Here is a 21,169-nt window from a genome sequence, read left to right as displayed (position 1 = left end):
AGGATTTAGCACTTAAATCTCGAAAAGGCCATAAATCCGGATTTAGTTGCCAATGTAAACGTACTTTTAGTGTGGATATTAGATTAGGTTTTTCCCTAGACGAAAAAACAAGTTATGGCGAAACGAACACTTTTCATCAATATTTTCCAAACAATTAAAGGTGGTCTCATTTTTACAATAACCACAAATCATATGGTGTAATCCGCCATGTTGTCATCAAGCTGATCGACGTTTTGCCAACACACAAAAAGAAGTTTATGTGCGTGTGTGCATACACAGCGTACATGAGCAGAGAATATGCGAGAAAGAATATAACAACAAAGAGAATGCAAACAAAAATTTGACATCTTATTACCGTCAAACCTGACCGGTTGTTACAGCTGTTCGCGTGAGACCACCTTTTTAAATCCGCCTCGGTACCAACCTTATGTCTGTATTAATCGATATTTACAATTTTATCGAGTTATTCTGACGGATATAGTGGTCTTATGTCTTAGTTCAGAGCGACCTCATAATTACCGCAAATCAGCTGAGGGGGAAATGTAAACAAACAAAATAAAGGAGCTAAATTTCATTAAATTTAAATAAAATAAAGGAGTTTTTGCAAGTTAAATATGAATGTGTATTCGAACTATATTAGTTGTGGGGAAATACTCTTCGATAGAAAAGATCAATATATACTAAAATGTTCTCAGTGCAAGGAGTGTTTTTCATTTTTGGAAGAGTTTATGGTACATCATCAGTTACTTCACGGCACTGAAGATCTTTCACAAGAACAGGAGCAAGAACTAGAAAATGAGGAGGAAGTTGATTCACCTTTAGAAGACGAAAGTACAAATCAACAATTTGATATTCAGGAAAGATTTTCAGATTTTCCGGAAATAAGTAGAGGAGAACTAACGCCGACTACGGAAATGGTAAGTGGTGAATGCCCTTATACTTTAATAACCAATCTTATTGAGCAAACAATTGTAGGATCCTTTGGAGGAACCAATGCTGAAGCAAAAGAAATTTGACATACCAGAAAATAATGATATCTATGAAATTGCGGTAGATCACTTCAAAAACGAGGATGGTGAATCAGGCGATGAGGTAAAAGAGCATAGGGGGTTTTCAATTTTGGCTATATGAAGTGGATATGAACTAAAATATTACTCATTCCAACTACATAGTTTCATATCTGTGTAACCTATAAGGATAATAACTAGTTTACAATGAAAACGTAATCTTTTCATTGATCCTAAAATTATTCTTGAATATTTTTTTCCAAAACTATTCTAAAATTAATGTATTATACATTTTCCGTTCCAGTGGTATGCAGAAGACAACAACACCAGAACGTTTGTTCGCCAATTTCTAAGATCTGAAAGTAATTTTATAACTTTCATAGCCTCATATAAAAATCAACCCGTTTTGTGGAATAGAAAACTCTATCCCAAAAGAAATATAACCAACGATGTAAGAGAAAAGTGTTTAAGCACAATTGCTGCAGAATTAAATCAGCAATTAAACCTAGATATGACTAGTTGTTATGCTGCTGCTCTAATCAAGCGTATACGAAATGGCTATGCCATGAAATTAAATCGCTTGAGGTCCAATGAATTGCGTGGAGGTACACTTAAAAGTCGAACTATGCCCGATTGGTATTTTGAAAAGTTGCAATTCCTTGAGCCTTTTCTGGACAACTATTCCATTGATAAGTTGAGTGGAGCAAACTTGGAGTCCCAACAAATTATGCAGATATTGGAGATATATAAAAATCTTCCACATTTATGGAACACCAGTTGTTTGGAATACCTATGCACAAATAAAAGGCAGGAAGCAATTGCCGAAATGAGGAGAACTTTAGATTCAGAAATGGGCTTAAAGGTCGAAGAAAATATACTAAAAACATACCTTTACTGTATTCATGGGCATTTTGCCACAGAAAAAGGCTACACCCAAAGTAAAAAATCCACGACAAGAACCATTTCCGAATATTATGACCACATGAGGTTTCTTGATGATCACATCGGTCCCTTCTATTGTACTCTATGTGAACGAAAACACAGGAATCCTTTACAACTAAAAGTCCATAGAAATCAGGCGCATGACTGTGAGCCCCTAACCTGTCCTCTTTGCAATAAAGCCTTTTACAATGTGCAGGCCTATACTTTCCATGCCAAACGTCACATGAATGATGCAACGGAGATATGCAAAGAATGTGGCAAAGCATTTGTTAAAATTGTAGATCTTAAAGCCCATATGCGTTCTCATACTGGTGCCAAGCCTTATTGCTGTGAAAAATGTGGTGCATCTTATACTATGCCATCCTCATTGATTGAACATCGAAAACAAGTGCATGAGGTTCAAAACGAAGCAAATTGTCCTATATGTGGCAAAGTATTTCCCAATAAGAAACGGCTAGTTTTGCACTTGCGCACTCACACGAATGAAAGAAGCTTTAGATGTAAAACCTGTGGCAAAGCCTTTAAGACCAAAAAGACAATGCGCCAGCATGAATTCACCCATGAGGAAGGTCGCAACCATCCATGTCCAGTGTGCGGTAAAATGTATAAGAATAAAATAGGTGTTGCTCAGCATCTAAGGACACATCGCACTAATGTGGAAACCAATTCAAATCCTTTTATTGAAAGTTGACAGAGACAGGCGTTGTTAAACAACTCTAAAAGTGTGAATAAATAAAATAAATTACTAATAAGGAATTACAAAGGAAAATATTGAAAGGAAAAAACTGAAAAATTAAAAGGAATCGGTGCCCTGGAATGATGAGAGACGTTGTGTGGAAGATGTAAGTCTAATAATAGAATTTTTTTAAAATCTTCAATACAAAAAAATCAATCATCTACAAAAATAACACTTTCTATAAAATTAGCTTCAAAGTAATATTCTCCTGTGAAAAAAATTCGACAAAATTTGTATAAAACTCAAAATTTGACCACATAAATTTTATACAAAATTTTGGCAAATCATGAAATTTCAAAAATATATATTTTTCTATTCTCTGTAGCAATAAAACTTCGAAAGTTTCTATAAAATTAAAATTTCAACGAAATTTTCTATAAAAATACAATTTGACGTAGTTTTCTAAGTAATAAAAATTAAATTTCGACTAAGTTTGAAATAAAATAAATGTGTCAAATCGTTGGCTATTTCTGCCGTTATTATATGGTCGGGTTTGTCCTCCTCCTCCTCTTGCGAATTCCTTGGAAGGATAAAGGTTTTTAAAGACGATCAAGCTAAAGCGGTCTCATGGCAGCCGGTTCTGTATATCGGATTGACCTGATGGAACCCTTCATCGGCCAGGTAGGTGCTGCAGCCTCAGTGTACATGTTCGTCCTTTTTTCATCGTGGGAGAGACAGAGTGCCTTCTCCGCACGCTTCTGGTCCGTGCCGGGATGAAATACAACCCCGGACACTGGTGCTGTTCGGTTTGCCAGAACCGCCTCCATATTCGGTCGGTGTCGGTGAGGTGTAGCCGGTGCAAGAGTGGGCGCATTTTGGACCTCTGGCCTTATGTCAAAAGCGACGTCGTCGTCGTCTTCGGCTGTGGAATATGTGACCCCTCCGACCTCTACCGTACGGCCCAGGCCCGAAATTCCTGGGCCAGTGCCAAGAAGTGTATTTTTCTTGTAATTTAATTGCATGGATCTCCCAGGCAAGATCGACAAAATAGTCCGAAGAACATATTGGTTGACACGATTCAGGAGACAAAGCTAACCAACGGTACGCGATGGTTATGAATATCACACGGGTTGGAACTGTGAACTCCGATTTGTGTGGTGTTGTTGTAGCAATTTGTTGCACACCGAGGCGGCAGCCCTTGCCGATGAAGTATTCTATCGGATCAATCCGAAACGTACAACTGGCTGCCAAGGGTGTTCGTCTTCAGAACGAGAAGCTCAGCTGGGAGCTACCGTCCACAAGTGTCGGATAGTAGGAAGCTTCATACATGGAGTAGCTAAGTGAGAAGTCGGGCGGCACTGGCTCTTGCTTTAATAGTGAGTGCCTATGATACTGGATATGACAAGTTATTGGCGCCTTTAAATAACCAATAGCAGTAAAGACCCATCTCGTATGGGCCTGGCGCTGGCGACCTCTACATGGAATGTCTGTGTATAGACGACAGGTTCGGTACTGCCGAGATAAAGCTATACAATGTGTACATACCGCCGATTGCCTGTTTTGACCAATTAATGGCCGAGTTAGCAGGCCCAACATTGGTGGCCTACTGTCTGTCCATAATCGCTCTAGAAGACTTCAATGCGCATCACATGTCATGGCATTCTCCCCTAGTTAACGACCAGCGGGGTGTAGCTTTGGCAGAGCAGATGGAAGGCTCCACGTTTTGCACGGTAAATGAGGATGTCCCCACTAGGATGACGAGGAGGTGTAGCACTTGACCAGAATTTTCCATCGCATCCTTGCAAGCCTTTATTTCTTTGGGATTAGACCAACTCCCCATTGTATTCACCATCGACCGGTTATCCTTATTCATAACTTTTGAAAGCTGGACGTTTATTAATCAGAAGAATTGGTCGACTTCGCAGAGTGCACCATTCACCGCTTCAGAAGCTGTTGTTTGCAACACCCAGAAGGAAGAGAGATAGACCCATTTATAAGTATACCGACTCAGAATCACTTTCTGATTCGATTTAGCTATGTCCGTCTGTCCATGTTGATTTGTATACAAAGTACAGGTCGCAATTTTCATCCGATCGTCTTTTAATTTGCCACAAGCATTTTCTTGGGCCTAGAGACGAAGCTTATTGAAATTTGGAAAAATCGGTTCAAATTTGGATTTATCGCCTCTATATATATGTTCATCTGATTTGGACTAAAATTGCAAAATTTTGCACAAGGGCTTCTCTTATAAGTCCAATATTATCGATGAATGTCATAGAAATGGGTTCAGATTTAGATATATGTAGCTCCCATACATATGTTCGTCCGATTTGGACTAGTATTGCAATAATTTGGTCATTTGTTAACCGATTCACACGAAATTTTGCATGAGTTTCTATTATAAGTCTTGACATTATTGGAAATGAAATTGGAAATTTCATGGAAATCGGTCCAGATTTAGATATAGCTTCCATACATATGTTCGTCCGATTTGGACTAAAATTGAATTATACCGTCATTTGTAAACCGATTCTCACGATTCTGTTAGATATAGCTCCCATATATATGTATGTTCGTCCGATTTGGACTAGTATTGCAATAATTTGGTTTCTCACGAAACTTTGCACGAGAGATTCTGTTAGATATGGCTTCCATATAAATGTTCGTCCAATTTGGTCTAGTATTGCAATAATTTGGTCATTTGTTAATGGATTCACACGTAAATGGGCACAAAGGATACCTTTATGACTCCCGGTATTTCTATTGAATTTAATAGGAATCGGTTCAGATTTAGATAAATCTCCCATATATATTTTTGTCCGATTTTGACAAACTTGATCTTCACAACATTTGGAACGAAAGTTTCTCATAATCGATTTTCTCAAAAATGTGTACAACGATTTACACTATGGCTCCCACAATATGTATTGATTTTGATCGAAATTCTACATTTCAAATTTAAGTAAATTTTTAATTTGACGGCTGCAGCAAGTGATAGCATGCGTAGGGCTTGCGGCTTTTTCATTGCCCGGTTTTCGCGTCTAACAGATACCGGCACTTAGGTGGGGACACAATACAAGACATGAGCCAACTTAGGAGCGTGGCATGGAAAACAATTAAGGATTTTGTAAGTAGCATGGAATTCCTAACATAGATTTCCTTTTTCGAGTTTACTTTTTAGTTTTTAGAGCTCACAACAAGCCGATTACTAGCTTAGGTGTGTGCCTATAGTGGCATGGGGCAGATTAATATTTTCACCCTCTTTTCAACCTAATCTCACTTAGCCTGCATATCCAATGTGGTGTCAGGTATTAAAAGGTCGGCTTTGCCCGACTTTAGCCCTTCCTTACTTGTTTCAAATGGCATAGTTCCTCAAAAACTTCGCATTAGCATTAGGAGTGCATAACCGCTGCTGATAATTTTTTTATGATGATCTCTCCAGGATTCGAACCCTGGCGTTCAGCGTCATAGGCGAACATGCTAGCCTCGCCGCTAATATGGCTGAAGTGGCTGGATCCTTTTTTAGTATCTTTGTCACGTGCATTGGAATCCCCTTCAAGTTTTCTTCTACTGTTTCGCACTGTACTAGGGGGAGCTCTATCTGTATTCATTTTCGTTTCTTCTAGAGCGTTCTCTTAAACCTAAACTATCTTCTTTAGCACATTCACTGTACCTTTTACCAAATTACCACCTCTATATTTACTTGAGACATTGCCCGTATTTATTTGCCTATATTTACTTGAGAGATCAGTCATCAAACTGATGTTTTATTCAATGATAAAATTTGCGGAGGTTATTCCTCGACTTGGACCCTATGCATATTTCCATGGAATAGACGTTTCTTCTCTATCTCTTTTGCCTGATATCTCTGCATTATACTACGTTTTGGAAATGACTGCAGGGCTTTTCCTGTAAGTCGCATTTTTAGCCCAGTATGGGCTTTAATTTGTGAAATTTTTAAAAAAGCATTGAACTCAAATTGTATTGAATAACGGTACATTTCCAAAGAAAATATTTAAGTACTTATTTACCATTTGATTTATTACCAATAAATCATTAAAAAACTTACCGTGCCATAATTCCCTCCATTGAATAGGTTTAGGTTAATTTTTTATTATTTTAAATAGTTTTTTTTATTGTTTTCCTCTCTTTCGTCTTTATTTCAATATCAATCTCCAAAGAAAACAAAGTTGTTGGTTTGAAACGCGACTTAAATGTCAGGCAATACAACTCTGTGCCCAAAGGAGATTAAAAAAGTGTTGTCAATCTTCAATCTTATGTTTGTATCGCATTTTTGATGAATTGTTTGGTTTGGTTTGTATTTTTATTGCTCATTGTACAGCATTTCTTTTTAATGTTTATGAATTTATTTATGCATGTTCTTGTTGTTTTCATTTTTAATTTATTTATTATAATATAATTGTAATAACAACTTAAGCTAGGGAAATTTAATAAATTAAAACTTAATTACATGTACATTTGTATGACAAGGTATGAGGGGGAAGGGACAAATTATCGTAATTATTGTAAATGAAGATGCGTTTACACTTAAAAATAAATAATTTCGAAGATTGCGAAATGATGAAGCATTTTTTTCTCAAAAGAGAAAAGCTAAATAATTGGTGTTGCTATATTTTCGCAATAAAATGAAATATCTGTTTCTTTTTGTCTTAAATGACTATTTAAAAAAATGTGGGGAGATTTCAAGTTTTGTAAAAACACGATTTCAGGCTTCAATAAGCCAGCTGCAATGACCAGTTGCAGATGGCAATATTAAAGGAGAAAATCGCATTATTAGAAAACTCTAAGTGGCTAACTTAAAATTTATACTTTTTTATTCAATATAAACTGTCTTATATTTTTGTCTGATATTGTTGCCTTTTCCGCTGCTATTTCATATGATTATAACGGTTTCATGTTTTGGAAAATATTTTTTTTTCATAAGATTATCATAAAATTATATTTTTAAAGCCGTTTTAAACTATTGCGCTTGTTTTTGTTTTATTTTTCTGTTGTTGTTGCATTTTATAATTTATAAACTTAAATTAGAAATTATTTTAGCTTTTGTTTTGAATTTTCTGGTATTGTTTTTGTTTTAGCTTCGTTGATCATGTTGAGTCGTAAGTGTTTGCGGGATTTTGGTTTTGTTTGTTATTTTTTTTTCTTTTTTTTCGCTAATTATGAGTATTATATAGGTTTTCATATTATTCTTTAGTTTTTCTTTTCATATATGTTTTATTCATTATATTATTATTATTTTTTAATATTTTTTACTTTTTAAATAAAGTATTCACAGCCAATTTTTTTATAAAAATTATATTATTGTGTTAAGTATTCTTTTTTCTTCATAAAAAAAGTCAATATTATTTTTGCATAAATGACCAGTTTATGCAAAATAATATTTCAATTAATAAAAAAAAATAAAACTAAAACATATTGTTATACACAGTTTAATAAAAATAACATGTGTGATGAGTTAAGGGTGGAACTATATTCGCTTGTAGCGAAATTTTTTATGATAACTTTTTCTAGATAGAAGCAAAAAAACTTGCTGATTTCATACAGTAGGACATTCCTTCATTACTTTTGAAAAAAATTCCATAAAAGTATTATGTTATCATTGAGATTTTTGTGGTGTTTCAAAGAACTAACCGTGAAAAATATGTGTTTTTCACCTTTACCAGACTTTAAGGAAAAAAACTGATATCAAAAGTGAAAATAATATTCCATATTTTTTCAATTATGATTAGAATTTAAAAATTAGGTTAAAGACCTTTTTCCCAATTTTCTATTATAAATGATTATGCTTTCGTGTATGAATATCTTTGTGTATCGATACAATGGCAAAATATAGGCAGATACTCCTTAAAATAACCGATTGCAAAAATTAATCGATAACATGTAAAAATCTTTTTATGCCAATGGCTTACTACTTTGAAAAAAAAAAACGCATAACAATGACCAGTTGAAATGGTTTTTTAAAAAAACTTTAAACTAGTGAACTTGGAAAGGTTAGATATGAATTTGAATTGCATTGCTTATATCAAGCGATTACTGAAAATGTCCGATAACATGTAGAAATCTGTTTAGGCTAAAGTCTTGCTACTTTGCAAAAAGCATATCAATGACCAGTGAAATGGTTCTGTTAAAGAAAACTTTAAGCTGCTGTATTTAGAACAGGATTCAATGAATAATATTAAGCCAAGCGATCGCCGACATACAATTTTTTTTTTAATTTTTGGCAGTACTTGGCATTGAGGATTTCAACTTGATCTCTTTTTACATTCATTCTTTGTTTATACCACAAAATTTGGCTTGTGAAAATATGAATTCCTTGAACACAGAATTATCATATCGATACTATGGAAAAATATAGGCAGATAATGTTTAAAATAAACGATAACAGAAATTTATCGATAACATCTAAAAATCTTTTATGCCAATGGCTTACTACTTTTAAAAAACGCATAACAATGACCAGTTGAAATGGTTTTATCAAAAAACTTTAAACTACTGAATTTGGAAAGGTTAGATATCAATTTGAATTGCTTTTATCAAACGATTACAGAAATTTATCGATAACATGTAGAAATCTATTTATGCTAAAGCCTTGCTACTTTGAGAAAACGCATATCAATGACCAGTTGAAATGGTTTGGCCAAAGAAAACTTTAAACTGCTGAATTTAGAATTTGATATTTATTTCTGTAATCTTGGAATTTATGTACTTCGGCATGGAAAGTCGACATTCATGTCTAGAACTTTTATTTGTAATTTTGTTTCTTACAGACCCTTAGAATATCACTTAATTGGGTGTTGGTATACCACATAATTTGACTTGTGGAAATATGAGGTGGTAGCTTTCCTATTATTTTGAACGCAGCTGTAAATTATCAGGATATCGAGAACGACTATTTTTGTATATCGAAACAATGGCAAAATAGAGATTACAGAAATTTATCGATAACATGTAGAAATCTTTTTATGCTAAAGCCTTGCTACTTTGAGAAAACGCATATCAATGACCAGTTGAAATGGTTTTGTCAAAGCGACATCTAAGCTATGTTTTCAGTATCATGCCCGAAGGACAACGAATGATAAATGGTCACAAAGAGCGGTCTGCCGCTTTGCTGTCACTGGCAAGATCAGATGTCTTAGTAATTGTGTCCGTCATAACAGGTCACTGTCTAATCGGAAAACATGCTGACAGACTGAAGGTTGTTAGTAACGACTTTTGCAGAAGCTGTGAGGACATCGAAGAAGAAGAGACTATAGAACACCTTCTGTGTGTGTGTCCCGCACTGTAAGTCAGAATAAGTTCCACTTTAGGTTCTCATTTCTGATTTAGCCGTGATGTGATCATTCGCAAATTGTTGGGCGTTTTAAAGCGATTTGGACAGTTAAGCGGTAGGAACTAGACGGCATCTTCCTTCTTTTGTTCCTGTGGTCTGACAATGGAGGAAAACATCTAAGTGAGTCTAATGGCAGACTGCGACTTAAACCTAACCTAACCTAACGAGCTCACTTATTCAAAATTGTTGCGGCAAGTGATAGCATGTGTAGTGCATGTGGGGGGATAATAAGACTTTGGGGAATTTCCTATGTCATTGCCCGGCTAACAGACACTGATACTTAGGTGGGGACACAATACCAGACATAAACCAACAAAGGGGCATGGTATGGAAAACAATTAGGGATTTTGTAAGCAGCACCGAATTGCTGACTTACATTTTTTTTCGAGGTTAGTTTTTAGTATTTAGAGCGCACAATAAGCCGACTACTGGCTTAGGTGTATGTCCATTGTGGCGTGGACATACACCTCTTTTCAACCTAACCTAACACTTTCAAGTAGTGCCACACCTTTATCAACTAACTGCAAAAAGGTTTTACATCCTAGCTTTAAACCTGTGAGAAACAGATAGGTTACTTAAAAGGCTAATTTTTCCAAGTTTTGTACCTTAAGGCCTAGTTATGCTCCCGTAATTGTACCGTAAATGTATCGTAAAGGTAAAGAGGCAATTATGCTTATTAAACAATTGTATTAATAACAAAGAAATAAAGTGAGGGAGGGTCTGACGTCGGAAAACTTCAGGCATACCTCAAGGGCAGGTCGAAGGAACCGGCCTTTTACGAAGTGGTGCGAGAAGTTGAGACGTCTGTCCTACTGAAGGAATACGCGATGGCGGCTTTCCTGAATATTGAGAGGACATTTAATAACGAGGAGATGGATGGATAGACACCGCCCAGAATTACACGGGGCCCAACTGAGTTTCTCCCTGTGTGACTGTATGCTACGTGACAGGGCTATCGGAGATAATGTAGCCAGAAAGCGGGAGATAAGAGGAACGCTTCAAGGGAGGGGTGTTCTCGGAATTCAATTTCCCGGTAGGGAGGAATGGGAAGCGAATCCTGTGTTTGAAGAGAATGATACCTTGGTCTTTATAGATAGCTCCAAGATGGAGACAGGGATTGGATTGGGGTCATACTCCGGCACACAAAATATCGGTTCGTGGGTGAGACTGCCGGACGAGTGTATGTTCTTTCGGTCAAAGCTCTGTGCCATAAGGATAACCGTTAAGGAAATTCTGGGAAGGGATTTACAGTTTTTCAAATCAGTATACATATATGGCGTCCCTCAAGGCCGTGGGTTCTAGGACAGTGAGGTCGTAGTTCTTGGCGGAATGTGTGGTATCCCTGAATAGACTCCAGTTTCACGACATAGTGCTAACATGCATTAGTGCATACGATGGCGCCGTATTGGCGCTTACCCCCTAGTCTGTTCTTGTAATTTCTTTTCATTACATATTTTCAATGTTTTCATTTTCTTATCACCACAGGTCAGACTGGCCACCGAGTGAACTCTCATTTTCATGGTGGGATACCCATTCAACCTCAACCTAAACTATTGACAATAAATTGTGAAAAAATTTCACAGAGAATTCATTAAATAGGAGAAAAGCTGTTTTTTGTTCAAACTTCAAATTTTGTCAGTTGACACAAAAACGGAACGTCAAATTTTGTTTTTACTGAATTCTACTTTCCGGTTACGGTTGACAGACGTTCGGTAATCATTTGTATGTGTATTCATAAGCCAAAACAAAACAGCTGACACGTTTTCCTACATTTACGGTATGCTTACGATAGCATAACCAGGCTTTTATTTTGGTCATTTTGTGACATATTGGTACATTTCTTATTTTTTTATTTATCCATATACCGTGCAAAAATCATGATAATATCTTTATTCGTTCCGATTTTGTTGCACCTGAAAGTTACACGCCATTTAAAAGAAAAATAAATAACTTAAATTTTTTTTCGTTTTTGCCCCAAATATTTAATTAATTTTTAGAATTTTTCCGCGTACTTTTTTTTTGCATAGTCTTCTGAAATACCTTTCCAAATTGTGTATAATACATATAAAAAAGGTGTATCGTTGTCATCCTAGTTATATTTGCAAATTGCTAACCTCAGGTGAAAAATTCCTCCTTGGAAATCACCTCAACATTGACTATGTTAAGTTTCGTGTCCATATCTCTAACCGTTCAAAAGTTCCAGAATTATAGCCAAGATTTTTCGATTTGGCAACACTGTGTATCATTTTTGTAGAGAAAGAGGCTGAGAAAGGTAAAAATAGCTACTAGTAAGTACGATAGAGACTATCTAACCTACATTGTCATCGATAATGAGCTGCAAGTTCAGAGGCGATATCTTAGTGCTAAGAATCGTATCAGCATAATGTTTTGACACCCTGAAAAAAGTTTGTGTATAGCATCCATTTTCATGAAAAATTCCTCCTTGGAAAACACCTCAACATTGACTATGTTAAGTTTGCGTGTCCATATCTCTAACCGTTCAAAAGTTCCAGAATTATAGCCAAGATTTTTCGAATTGGCAACACTGTGTGTCTTCTCCGCAGAGAAAGAGGCTGAGAAAGGCCAAAATATTGTAGCTACTAGTTAGCACAGTAGAGACTATCTAACCTACATTGTCATCAATAATGAGCTGCAAGTTCAGAGGCGATATCTTAGTGCTAAGAAAAGTCCCAGAACTATAGCCAAGATTTTTCGATTTGGCAACACTGTGTATCATATTTGTAGAGAAAGAGGCTGAGAAAGGTCAAAATAGCTACTAGTAAGCACGATAGAGACTATCTAACCTACATTGTCATCGATAATGAGCTGCAAGTTCAGAGGCGATATCTTAGTGCTTAGAATCGTATCAGCAGAATGTTTTGACACCCTGAAAAAAGTTTGTAGATAGCATCCATTTTTCTTGGGAAGGAACAAGGTTCATCGGTTTTAGGTTTTTTTTCATATTTTGCCATAATAAAAACTATAATGTGTATACAAATTATATATGCCATTAAAATGTTGTTTGTGTTTTTTAGATTTTGTTTTCTTGTTTTGCTTCTCTTCATAATATGAAAAACTATATTATCGTATTTCGTTAAAAATTCTACTTTTTCCAGTTTCTTTTACTCTACGCAATTGCAGTTTGTTTCTCAGTTGGTGTTTTTTCTAATTAATGTCATATTCTTTGTCGTTATTCAGTTGATAGTTTATGTTTTTTGTTTTCTTCATTTTTTCTTCTCTGGTTTAGTTTAATATGTATGTGTATAATTTATGTTTCTTGTATTTTTTGTTCATTGTTGTTGTTTTTGTTCATATTTTCTGTTTTGTTTTTCGTTTTTAAAACTTAGGCACATTAACACCCTAACAATATATTTGTTCAATTATAATTTAGTATATATATATATATGTATATTTTACTTTTAGCTTAGTTTTAAATTTGATCGTTATTTAGTTGGAGTTTGTTAAAAAAAAATAAAAAAATAAAAAATAATAAAAAAAGTAAAAAGCAGGGTATGGTGGAGAAAAATTTAAAAACTCTAAATTTAGTTGTTTAACGGAAAACAAGTAACAAATCTAAAGGGATATGACGTTGCCTTTACCAATTTTCGAGTGTTCTGCACGACTATATATTGGTTTGAGTGAAGACCTAACCTTTATATGTCTTATTTCAATACAAGTTAGGTTAGGTTAGGTTAAAAGAGGGTGCATATATTAATCCGCCCCATGCCACTATGGACATACACTTATACCAGCAATAGGCTTGTTGTGAACTCTTATTACTAAAAAAGTAACCTCGACAAAAAAAATCTAAGTTAGGAATTCCGAACTTCTTACATTATATCTCATTTTCCAATATAAGTTTTTAATAGTTTTCAAGCGTAAATATAAGTAAATGTTCTTTCTTATACCACTTAAGATTTGTGGCCTTTGGGTGGTTCAAAAATTGTAAGAGATAAACAACCTGCCATAATAGATCCCTTTTGGAGTGAGAGGCTCAAAACGTCAAACTAGGAGATTGGTTTATATGGCGGCTATATTAGGATATGGAATGATTTAGACCATACTTGACACAGTTGTTGGAAGTCAAAATAAAACACTTCATGCAAAATTTCGGCCAAATCGGATAAGAATTGCGTCCTCTAGAAGCTCAAGAAGTCAAGACCCAAGATTGGTTTATATGACAGCTATATCAGGTTATGGGACGATTTTACCCATACTTAGCACTGTTGTTGGAAGTTGAAACGAAACGAAATCGGATAGAAAATGCGCCCTACAGAGGCTCAAAAAGTCTAATCGGGAGATCGGTTTATATGGCGGCTATATCAGGTTGTGGACTGATTTAGACTATACTTGGCACAGTTGTTGGGAGTCATACCAGAACACTTCACGCAAATTTTTAGAATTGCGCCCCCCAGAAGACCTAGAAGTCAAAACCCAAAGTCGGTTTATATGGCAGCTATATCAGGTTATGAACCGAATTAGACCTATTTGGCACAGTTGTTGGAAGTACCATCAAAATACCACGTGCAAAATTTCAGCCAAATCGGATAACAATTGCGCCCTCTAGAAGCTCTAGAAGTCAAAACTCAAGATCGGTTTATATGGCAGCTATATCAAAACATAGAGCGATTTGGTCCATTTACAATCCCAACTGATCTACTATAATACCTAAGAAGTATTTGTGCAAATTTTCAAGCGCCTAGCTTTACTCCTTCGGAAGTCAGCGTGCTTTCGGCAGACGGACGGACATGGCTAAATCAACTTTAAATGTCATGGCGATCAAGAATACTTTATGGGCTCTAAGACGCTTATTTCGAGGTGTAACAAACGGAATAGCGAAATTAGTCTTATGGTGAAGGGTATAAAAATTTTGTATAAATGTATTTTGAATGTTTTAGTATAGAAGCAGAAGAACCGAAGCGAGTAATAAGTTCCTATGGGACCCATACCCTTGTTGTGTGTTGTATATCGATGGACAGATATTTCTTTCAAAGGCTTTCACCATCAAATTTTTTGATAGTTACCTAATCGTGTCAAACGAACAGATTTGCACTGAATAGCCCTTTTGAGATTTTGTTTAGTGTTCCTTGGCTTGCGTATAGGTAAGGTTAGGCTGACAATAGGGCGCCGAATTGAATCCGTTCCTTGCCACTATGGACATACATCTATGCTAGTAACCGGCTGGTTGTGCGCTTTAAGTAATGAAAAGTAACATCGAAAAAATCTATTTCAGAAAATCTGTGCTACTCGTATAATTCCTAATCGTTTTCCATTCTATGGCCATAAATCGGTTCTAGTCTGGTATCGTAACAACGCCTAAGTGCTAGTACTACTTTTACCATGAATGGCGGTGGATAAATTGCGGGTCTCATGCCATAAATATTAGGCCACTCCTTTGGTGACCACCATAAAAAACCTATTACGGATGTTGACTGAGGAGGGATTTGAACCCGTCTGCTATGCAGACGATGTTACTTCTTAGGGTTAAGGATCCGAACCAGTTATGCAGAAGGGCTGAAAGGGTCTTGAATATGGCATATGACTGGGCTAGACCCAGGGATCTCAATGTTAACTCAGAGAAGACAGAAATATGCCTTTTCACGAGGAAGATGAAGGTGGGCCAATTTGATGCACTGCGTTTCCTCAATAAAACGATTTTGATATCTGACAAGTTTAAATACTTAGGAGTGATCTTGGATAGGAAATTTAATTGGTCACATTCAGGAGCGTACTGAGAATGCTAACAGATGTTGGAGACTATATAGACGGGCTGTAGGCTCGAAATAGGGCCAGAATCCGAGGATAGTCCAGTGGCTCTATAGGAGCGTAATTAGACCAATAATTAATATCTGAACCCTCTTTTTCGACCTTACCTAACCTAATCGGTGAAAAAGTTCATTGATGTCAAGAATATAAAGGGCGATTTTTTAGCTATTATCTTTTTGGCAACACTGGTTTAAAAAGCTCACGTTCGTTTCGTGTTTTGTTTCACTGTCCAACATCTACAGTTTGGTCTATAATTTAACTATGAATCGTCTTACAAAAGAACAACCCTTGCAAATTCTTGAATTTTATTAACAAAATGCGTGCTCTGTTAAGAAAGTTCATCGCGCTCTTCTTCCATTTTACGACGAAGCTCATTTTTGGCTCCATGGGTACCTACATAAGCAGAATTGTCCATTTTGGAGTGAAGATCAGCCAGAAGCATTGCAAGAGCTACCAATGCATCCAGAAAAAGTCACAGTTTGGTGCGGTTTATGAGCTCATTGGACCGTACTTCTTCAAAGATGATACAAATCGTAACGTAACTGTGAATGGTGAATGCTATCGGGAGATTATATTCAACTTCTTTTTTGCCCAAAATGCAAGAGTTTGACTTGCATGGCATGTGGTTTCAACAAGACGTTGTCACATGCCACACAGCACGCGTAACAATGGACCGATTGAGAGGGGAGTTTTATGAACATTTTATTTCAGGTTCGGGGCCGGTCAATTGGCTGCCTAGATCGTGCGATTTAATGCCTTTAGACTATTTTTTGTGGGAATATGTTAAAGCTCATATACAGGCCCACTTCAATTAACGCATTTTAAGACAACATTAAAGCATTTATTTGTGAGATACCATCTGAAAAGTTGGAAAGAGTATGCCAAAATTGAACTAAGCAGTTGGACCATTTGAGACGCAGTTACGGTCAACATTTGCATGAAATAATATTCAAACATTCAAATAAAGATTTCATGCATTTTTCTGGATTTTATGTGTTTTTTTTTGAAAAATTTTTCTTTAGCTCTTTAAAAAATTACCCTTTATGTATAGTTTATAAGTTCTTAGGGCAATATTTCAAAGCAAACCAACTTGCTAAGCGATTTAGACCACTGTCAATAACCCAAAGATTCACGAAGACCAAGAATATATCTAGCATGAAATTGCCGTACGAATATTCTGATAAGGGATTTCAAAACTGCAAATAATTATGAATAAGTTCTAAAATATACAGTTATGGGAAAAAATAGTTTTACATAAAGGTAGAAATGATAGAAAGAAAACATAATGATTTAAGCTTAAAAGAAAAAATATAAGCCAGGGTTAACTTTTACTTTTCTGCATCGAATGACCTGTAGTTTCATTTGTATATTTTTTATGAGACATATCTCATGCTACGTATGTACTTAGGTTTGTATTTAAGTTTTTATGAAATTTTGAGTTTGTTTTGCCTACTCTCTGCTGTTTGTTTATAAATTGTGTATAATTATGTTTGTTTCCATTTTTTTAATATTTTAATTTTAATTTAGTATTTGTTTTTTTTAATGTTTTATAATATAATCATGTAAAAATTACATGCCTGTTTTCATTTGTTTTTTTTTTCGATTTATGTTATACATAAGTTCTATATGGTATCTGTATATAGGTATATATACTATATAATATAGGTATGCATGTATGTCTGTATATATTCAATATAAATATATTTGTATTGTTTTTTTTAGGTTTATGTATGGTAGTATGTATGTATGCTTTATAGTAGTTATGTATGTATACATATAATAATATATATATATATCTATATATTTATATAAATAGTAACTAAGTGTTTTTGTTGTTTGTTTCTTATCGTTTTTATTTTATTTTGTTTTTTTTTGTTATTGTTAAAATCTACTATTGTCTGTTTACTATCTTTTAGGGATTTTTTATTTTTGACTTTTTTCCACTTCCGCGTTTCTTGCTTGTCGGTAATCTAAGTTTTATGGTTGTTCGGTTTTTATTTTTAAATAGCTATTGTTTTATTTTTTGTTTGTTTTATTATTAGTTTTTTATGGTTTTATCTGTTTAACACAATTTACAATTTCCTTTGCAGTTTAGTAACCATTTTATCATAATTTTTTTTAAATTATTAATTAAACTCATTGTATATGAGTTGGCATACAAAAAAGCATTTGTTCTGCAGGGTGTTTTTTTGTTGATTTTTTCAAATTTTCTTGCCTCGATTTTAGTTTTTAGCATAAAAGGAACCTGTTTCTTCAATGAATTGTTATGTAATTGCAAATTTTGTTTTTTGTTTTTTTTTGGTTTTAAAATCTAAAAATGAGCGTTTTTGCTTTCTCTGCTGTTTTTAACCTTTTTTTGTAATGTTTTTTTTTTCATTAAATTCTATTTATAATATAAAGCACCAATATAATAATATATTTTATATAAATTATATTTTTTTAATTTATTTTTGTTTTCTATAAATTTTTGTTCAGATCTCTCTCTTTTTTTGTATTAAATGGCCGCAGGAGTTACTTTTCTTTGCTAATATAAAAATCTAATAATAAATTCTAGTATCAATTATAGTCTATTATTTTTTTAATGTATGTATATATATCGTGTATATATAACCGCATCGTTGCTATGGTAAATATATAATTGGGCATAACTTAGATGATAATGTCTAGCTTTTATTTTTTTATTAATTTGTTTTTTTTTTGTTTTAATTCATAATTGCAGTTCTAGTTTTTTAAACTTTTCTGATTTTTTTCCTTATAGTTTTGGTTCTTTTCGTTTTTTAAAAAATGTTGTACATTTTTGTTGTCATTAAGTGTTTTTGAGTTTGAGCCTTAGGTTTATGCTTTTTGTTTAGTGAAATAAAAAATTTTGGAAGCCTCTTTTTGTTTGGGCAAAGAAAATTATTTTTTTGTTATTTAGTTAGCCCCCAGGAAGAGCAGTTAAAGATCATCAAAAAAGAATGGAGTTGAGAAAACAGATAAAACTAAAAAATGTTAATAATTTACTGTACACAGGAAAAAAAATCAGTTTCAATCACGAAATAAATTGATCCAATTAATTTTTTTAATTGAAACTGCTTCAATCAAAGTCGATAGTAATTGACAAAATTTTCAATAAAATAATTGCATGTTTAATTAAAAACAATCAGTAAGGTTAGGCAAATTTCGGCCGGAGCCGACTATATAATACCCTGCACCACCGAGTCAATATACATAATACTTTTGATATATGAAACCTACCTAGTGAAAAACTGAATAGAACCTTGTAAGATTTTTTCCCGAAAGGACTTAAATGATCGCTTATACAGACTTTATGGGCCATATCGGATGAAAGATATATCGGAGATATATCTAAATCTGGATCGACTTTAATGAACTTTAGCACACGTGCTAGGATGTTAAATAAAATACCTCACGCTAAGTTTTACAAAGACCCAATCAAAATTGTGACCGAACAGCTTTAAAGGCCTCATCGGATAAAAGATATATTTAGAAGCTATGTATATCCAAATCTGAACCGATTTTCATAAAATTTCGCAAACGTATTAAGACGTCATATAAAATATCTCATGCAAACTTGTGTAAAGATTGGAACAATATTGTAGTTTATTCAGCTCTAAAAGGCCTTATCAGCTGAAAGATATATATGGTAGCTATATCTAAATCTGCTCCGATTTTGATGAAATTTTGCACAGGTATTGAGACGTCAAATAAAACATCACTTGTTAAATTTTGTAAGGATTGGACCAAAATTATGGCTACTACAGCCTTAAAAGGCCATATCGAATGAAAGATATATATGGGAGCTATATTTAAATCTGATCCGATTTTAATGAAATTTTGCACATGTATTGAAACATCAAATAAAATATACCGTGCTAAATTTTGTAAGGATCGGGCAAAAATTGTGGCTACCACAGCCTTAAAAGTCCATATCGGATGAAAGATATATACGGGAGCTATATCTAAATCTGATCAGATTCTGATAAAATATTGCACACATATTGGGACGTCAAAAAAGCCATTCGTGTCAAATTTTGTAAGGATCGGACTAAAATTGTGCCTTCTCCAGCTTTCAAATGGCATATCGGATAAAAGATATATATGAGGGCTATATCTAAATCTGGTCCGATTTTGATAAAACTTTGCACGCCCAATAAAACATCTCGTGCAAAATTTTGTAGAGATTGGACAAAAATTGTAGCTTCTACAGCCTTAATAGGTCAAATCGAATCCAAAATATATATAGGAGCTATTTCTAAATCTGACCCGATTTCGACGATACTTTGCACACGTATGAAAATGTCAAACGAAACCTCATACCAAATTTGATAAAGATCGGACCAAAATTGTGGCTTCTACAGCTTTAAAAGGGCATATCGGAAGAAAGATATTTATATGGGAGCTATATCAAATCTGGACCGATTTCTACCAAAACCAAAAGCGTTTTTCCTTGGACCCAAAAAGTGACTTGTGCAAAATTTTATGAAAATCAGACAACAAATGCGACTTTTACCACATTAAAAAAAAACAAGGACCGACATACAAACGTATAGGCAGACATAGCTACATCGAATCGGGAAGTTATTCTAAGCCGACCGATATACTTATCGATGGGTCTAGCTCTTCTCCTTCTTAGCGTTGCAAACAAATGCACAAAGTTGTAATACCCACAGTGCGTGTGTAGGGTACAATTTTTGAAATTTTCAATTAACTTTTTAATTGATCCAATTAAAAAATGATTGCAATTTTTTTGAAAATTCCAATTATTTTCTATATTTGGTACACAGATCTTAACCTCTTGGAACATGAACTTTAACTCTAAATTGGTTTTACATAGAAAATGTATTTATATACCAGGAAACAGCTGACATTTAAAGCTATGAGTATAATACATTTTTTTTTCCAAAATTAACGAAAAATTTCTCTTTAAACAAGTTTTTCATGCGAATTTTATGCTTTTCAGGACATCAATTCTATTACTGACAGTTGTATACTCACAGTAAACTTTAGACAAATAATTTACTTGCATTCCAGAAACTGTTTGGATAACATATCCACAGGGAAATAATTTCAAACTGAAGCTGGGTAATTTTTTTAGGATAATTATTGATTTTGGTTTAAAAAAATTATTACAGCTTAATCCTAAAGAGTTTGACCATAACTCTAACGGATGTATTGTAACTTGAAATGATAGATATTGGGGGCTATAGATTTTTTTGATAAAATTAATAAAGATAAGAACCGTAAACGACAATTCATTGTAATTGATATGAGGTATTTAGGAAAATTCATTTGAGGATCAGGTAGCGTATGATTTATATAAATTTTAGTATTATCTCAATATTTCTGCTTAATAACTTTTAAAAGTTTTCACCTAGAAATATCTGGAAACATCTGGAAACAGTTGAAATCTACATCTTATTATCT

General features: G+C 34.3%; 1 protein-coding gene across 2 annotated transcripts; it reads left to right on the top strand.

Annotated features, from left to right (window-relative positions):
* Window positions 1–532: 532 nt before the first annotated feature.
* Window positions 533–3,069, top strand: LOC106083453 (zinc finger protein 846). Of its 2 annotated transcripts, none has more exons than XM_059366411.1 (4): window positions 533–917; window positions 976–1,092; window positions 1,312–2,791; window positions 3,011–3,069. In XM_059366411.1, the coding sequence occupies exons 1-3, from the start codon at window positions 615–617 to the stop codon at window positions 2,638–2,640; spliced, it is 1,749 nt and encodes a 582-aa protein (XP_059222394.1). In that variant the 5' UTR covers window positions 533–614; the 3' UTR covers window positions 2,641–2,791; window positions 3,011–3,069. The 2 variants fall into 2 exon arrangements, with proteins under 2 accessions (XP_059222394.1, XP_059222393.1); XM_059366410.1 differs by lacking the exon at window positions 3,011–3,069 and adding an exon at window positions 2,876–2,986.
* The last annotated feature ends 18,100 nt before the right edge of the window (window positions 3,070–21,169 follow it).

This window comes from Stomoxys calcitrans, chromosome 4, assembly GCF_963082655.1.
Source record: "Stomoxys calcitrans chromosome 4, idStoCalc2.1, whole genome shotgun sequence".
NCBI lineage: Eukaryota > Metazoa > Arthropoda > Insecta > Diptera > Muscidae > Stomoxys > Stomoxys calcitrans.
This window is presented reverse-complemented; position numbering and strand designations above follow the sequence as displayed.

What these genes read in the sequence shown, in the direction of transcription:
- LOC106083453 (XM_059366411.1), top strand. Translation starts at nt 615, where the DNA reads ATGAATGTGTATTCGAACTATATTAGTTGTGGGGAAATACTCTTCGAT. An exon ending in TAACGCCGACTACGGAAATG is followed by an intron (nt 918 to 975) that starts GTAAGTGGTGAA and finishes AAACAATTGTAG; the next exon opens with GATCCTTTGGAGGAACCAAT. An exon ending in ATGGTGAATCAGGCGATGAG is followed by an intron (nt 1,093 to 1,311) that starts GTAAAAGAGCAT and finishes TTTCCGTTCCAG; the next exon opens with TGGTATGCAGAAGACAACAA.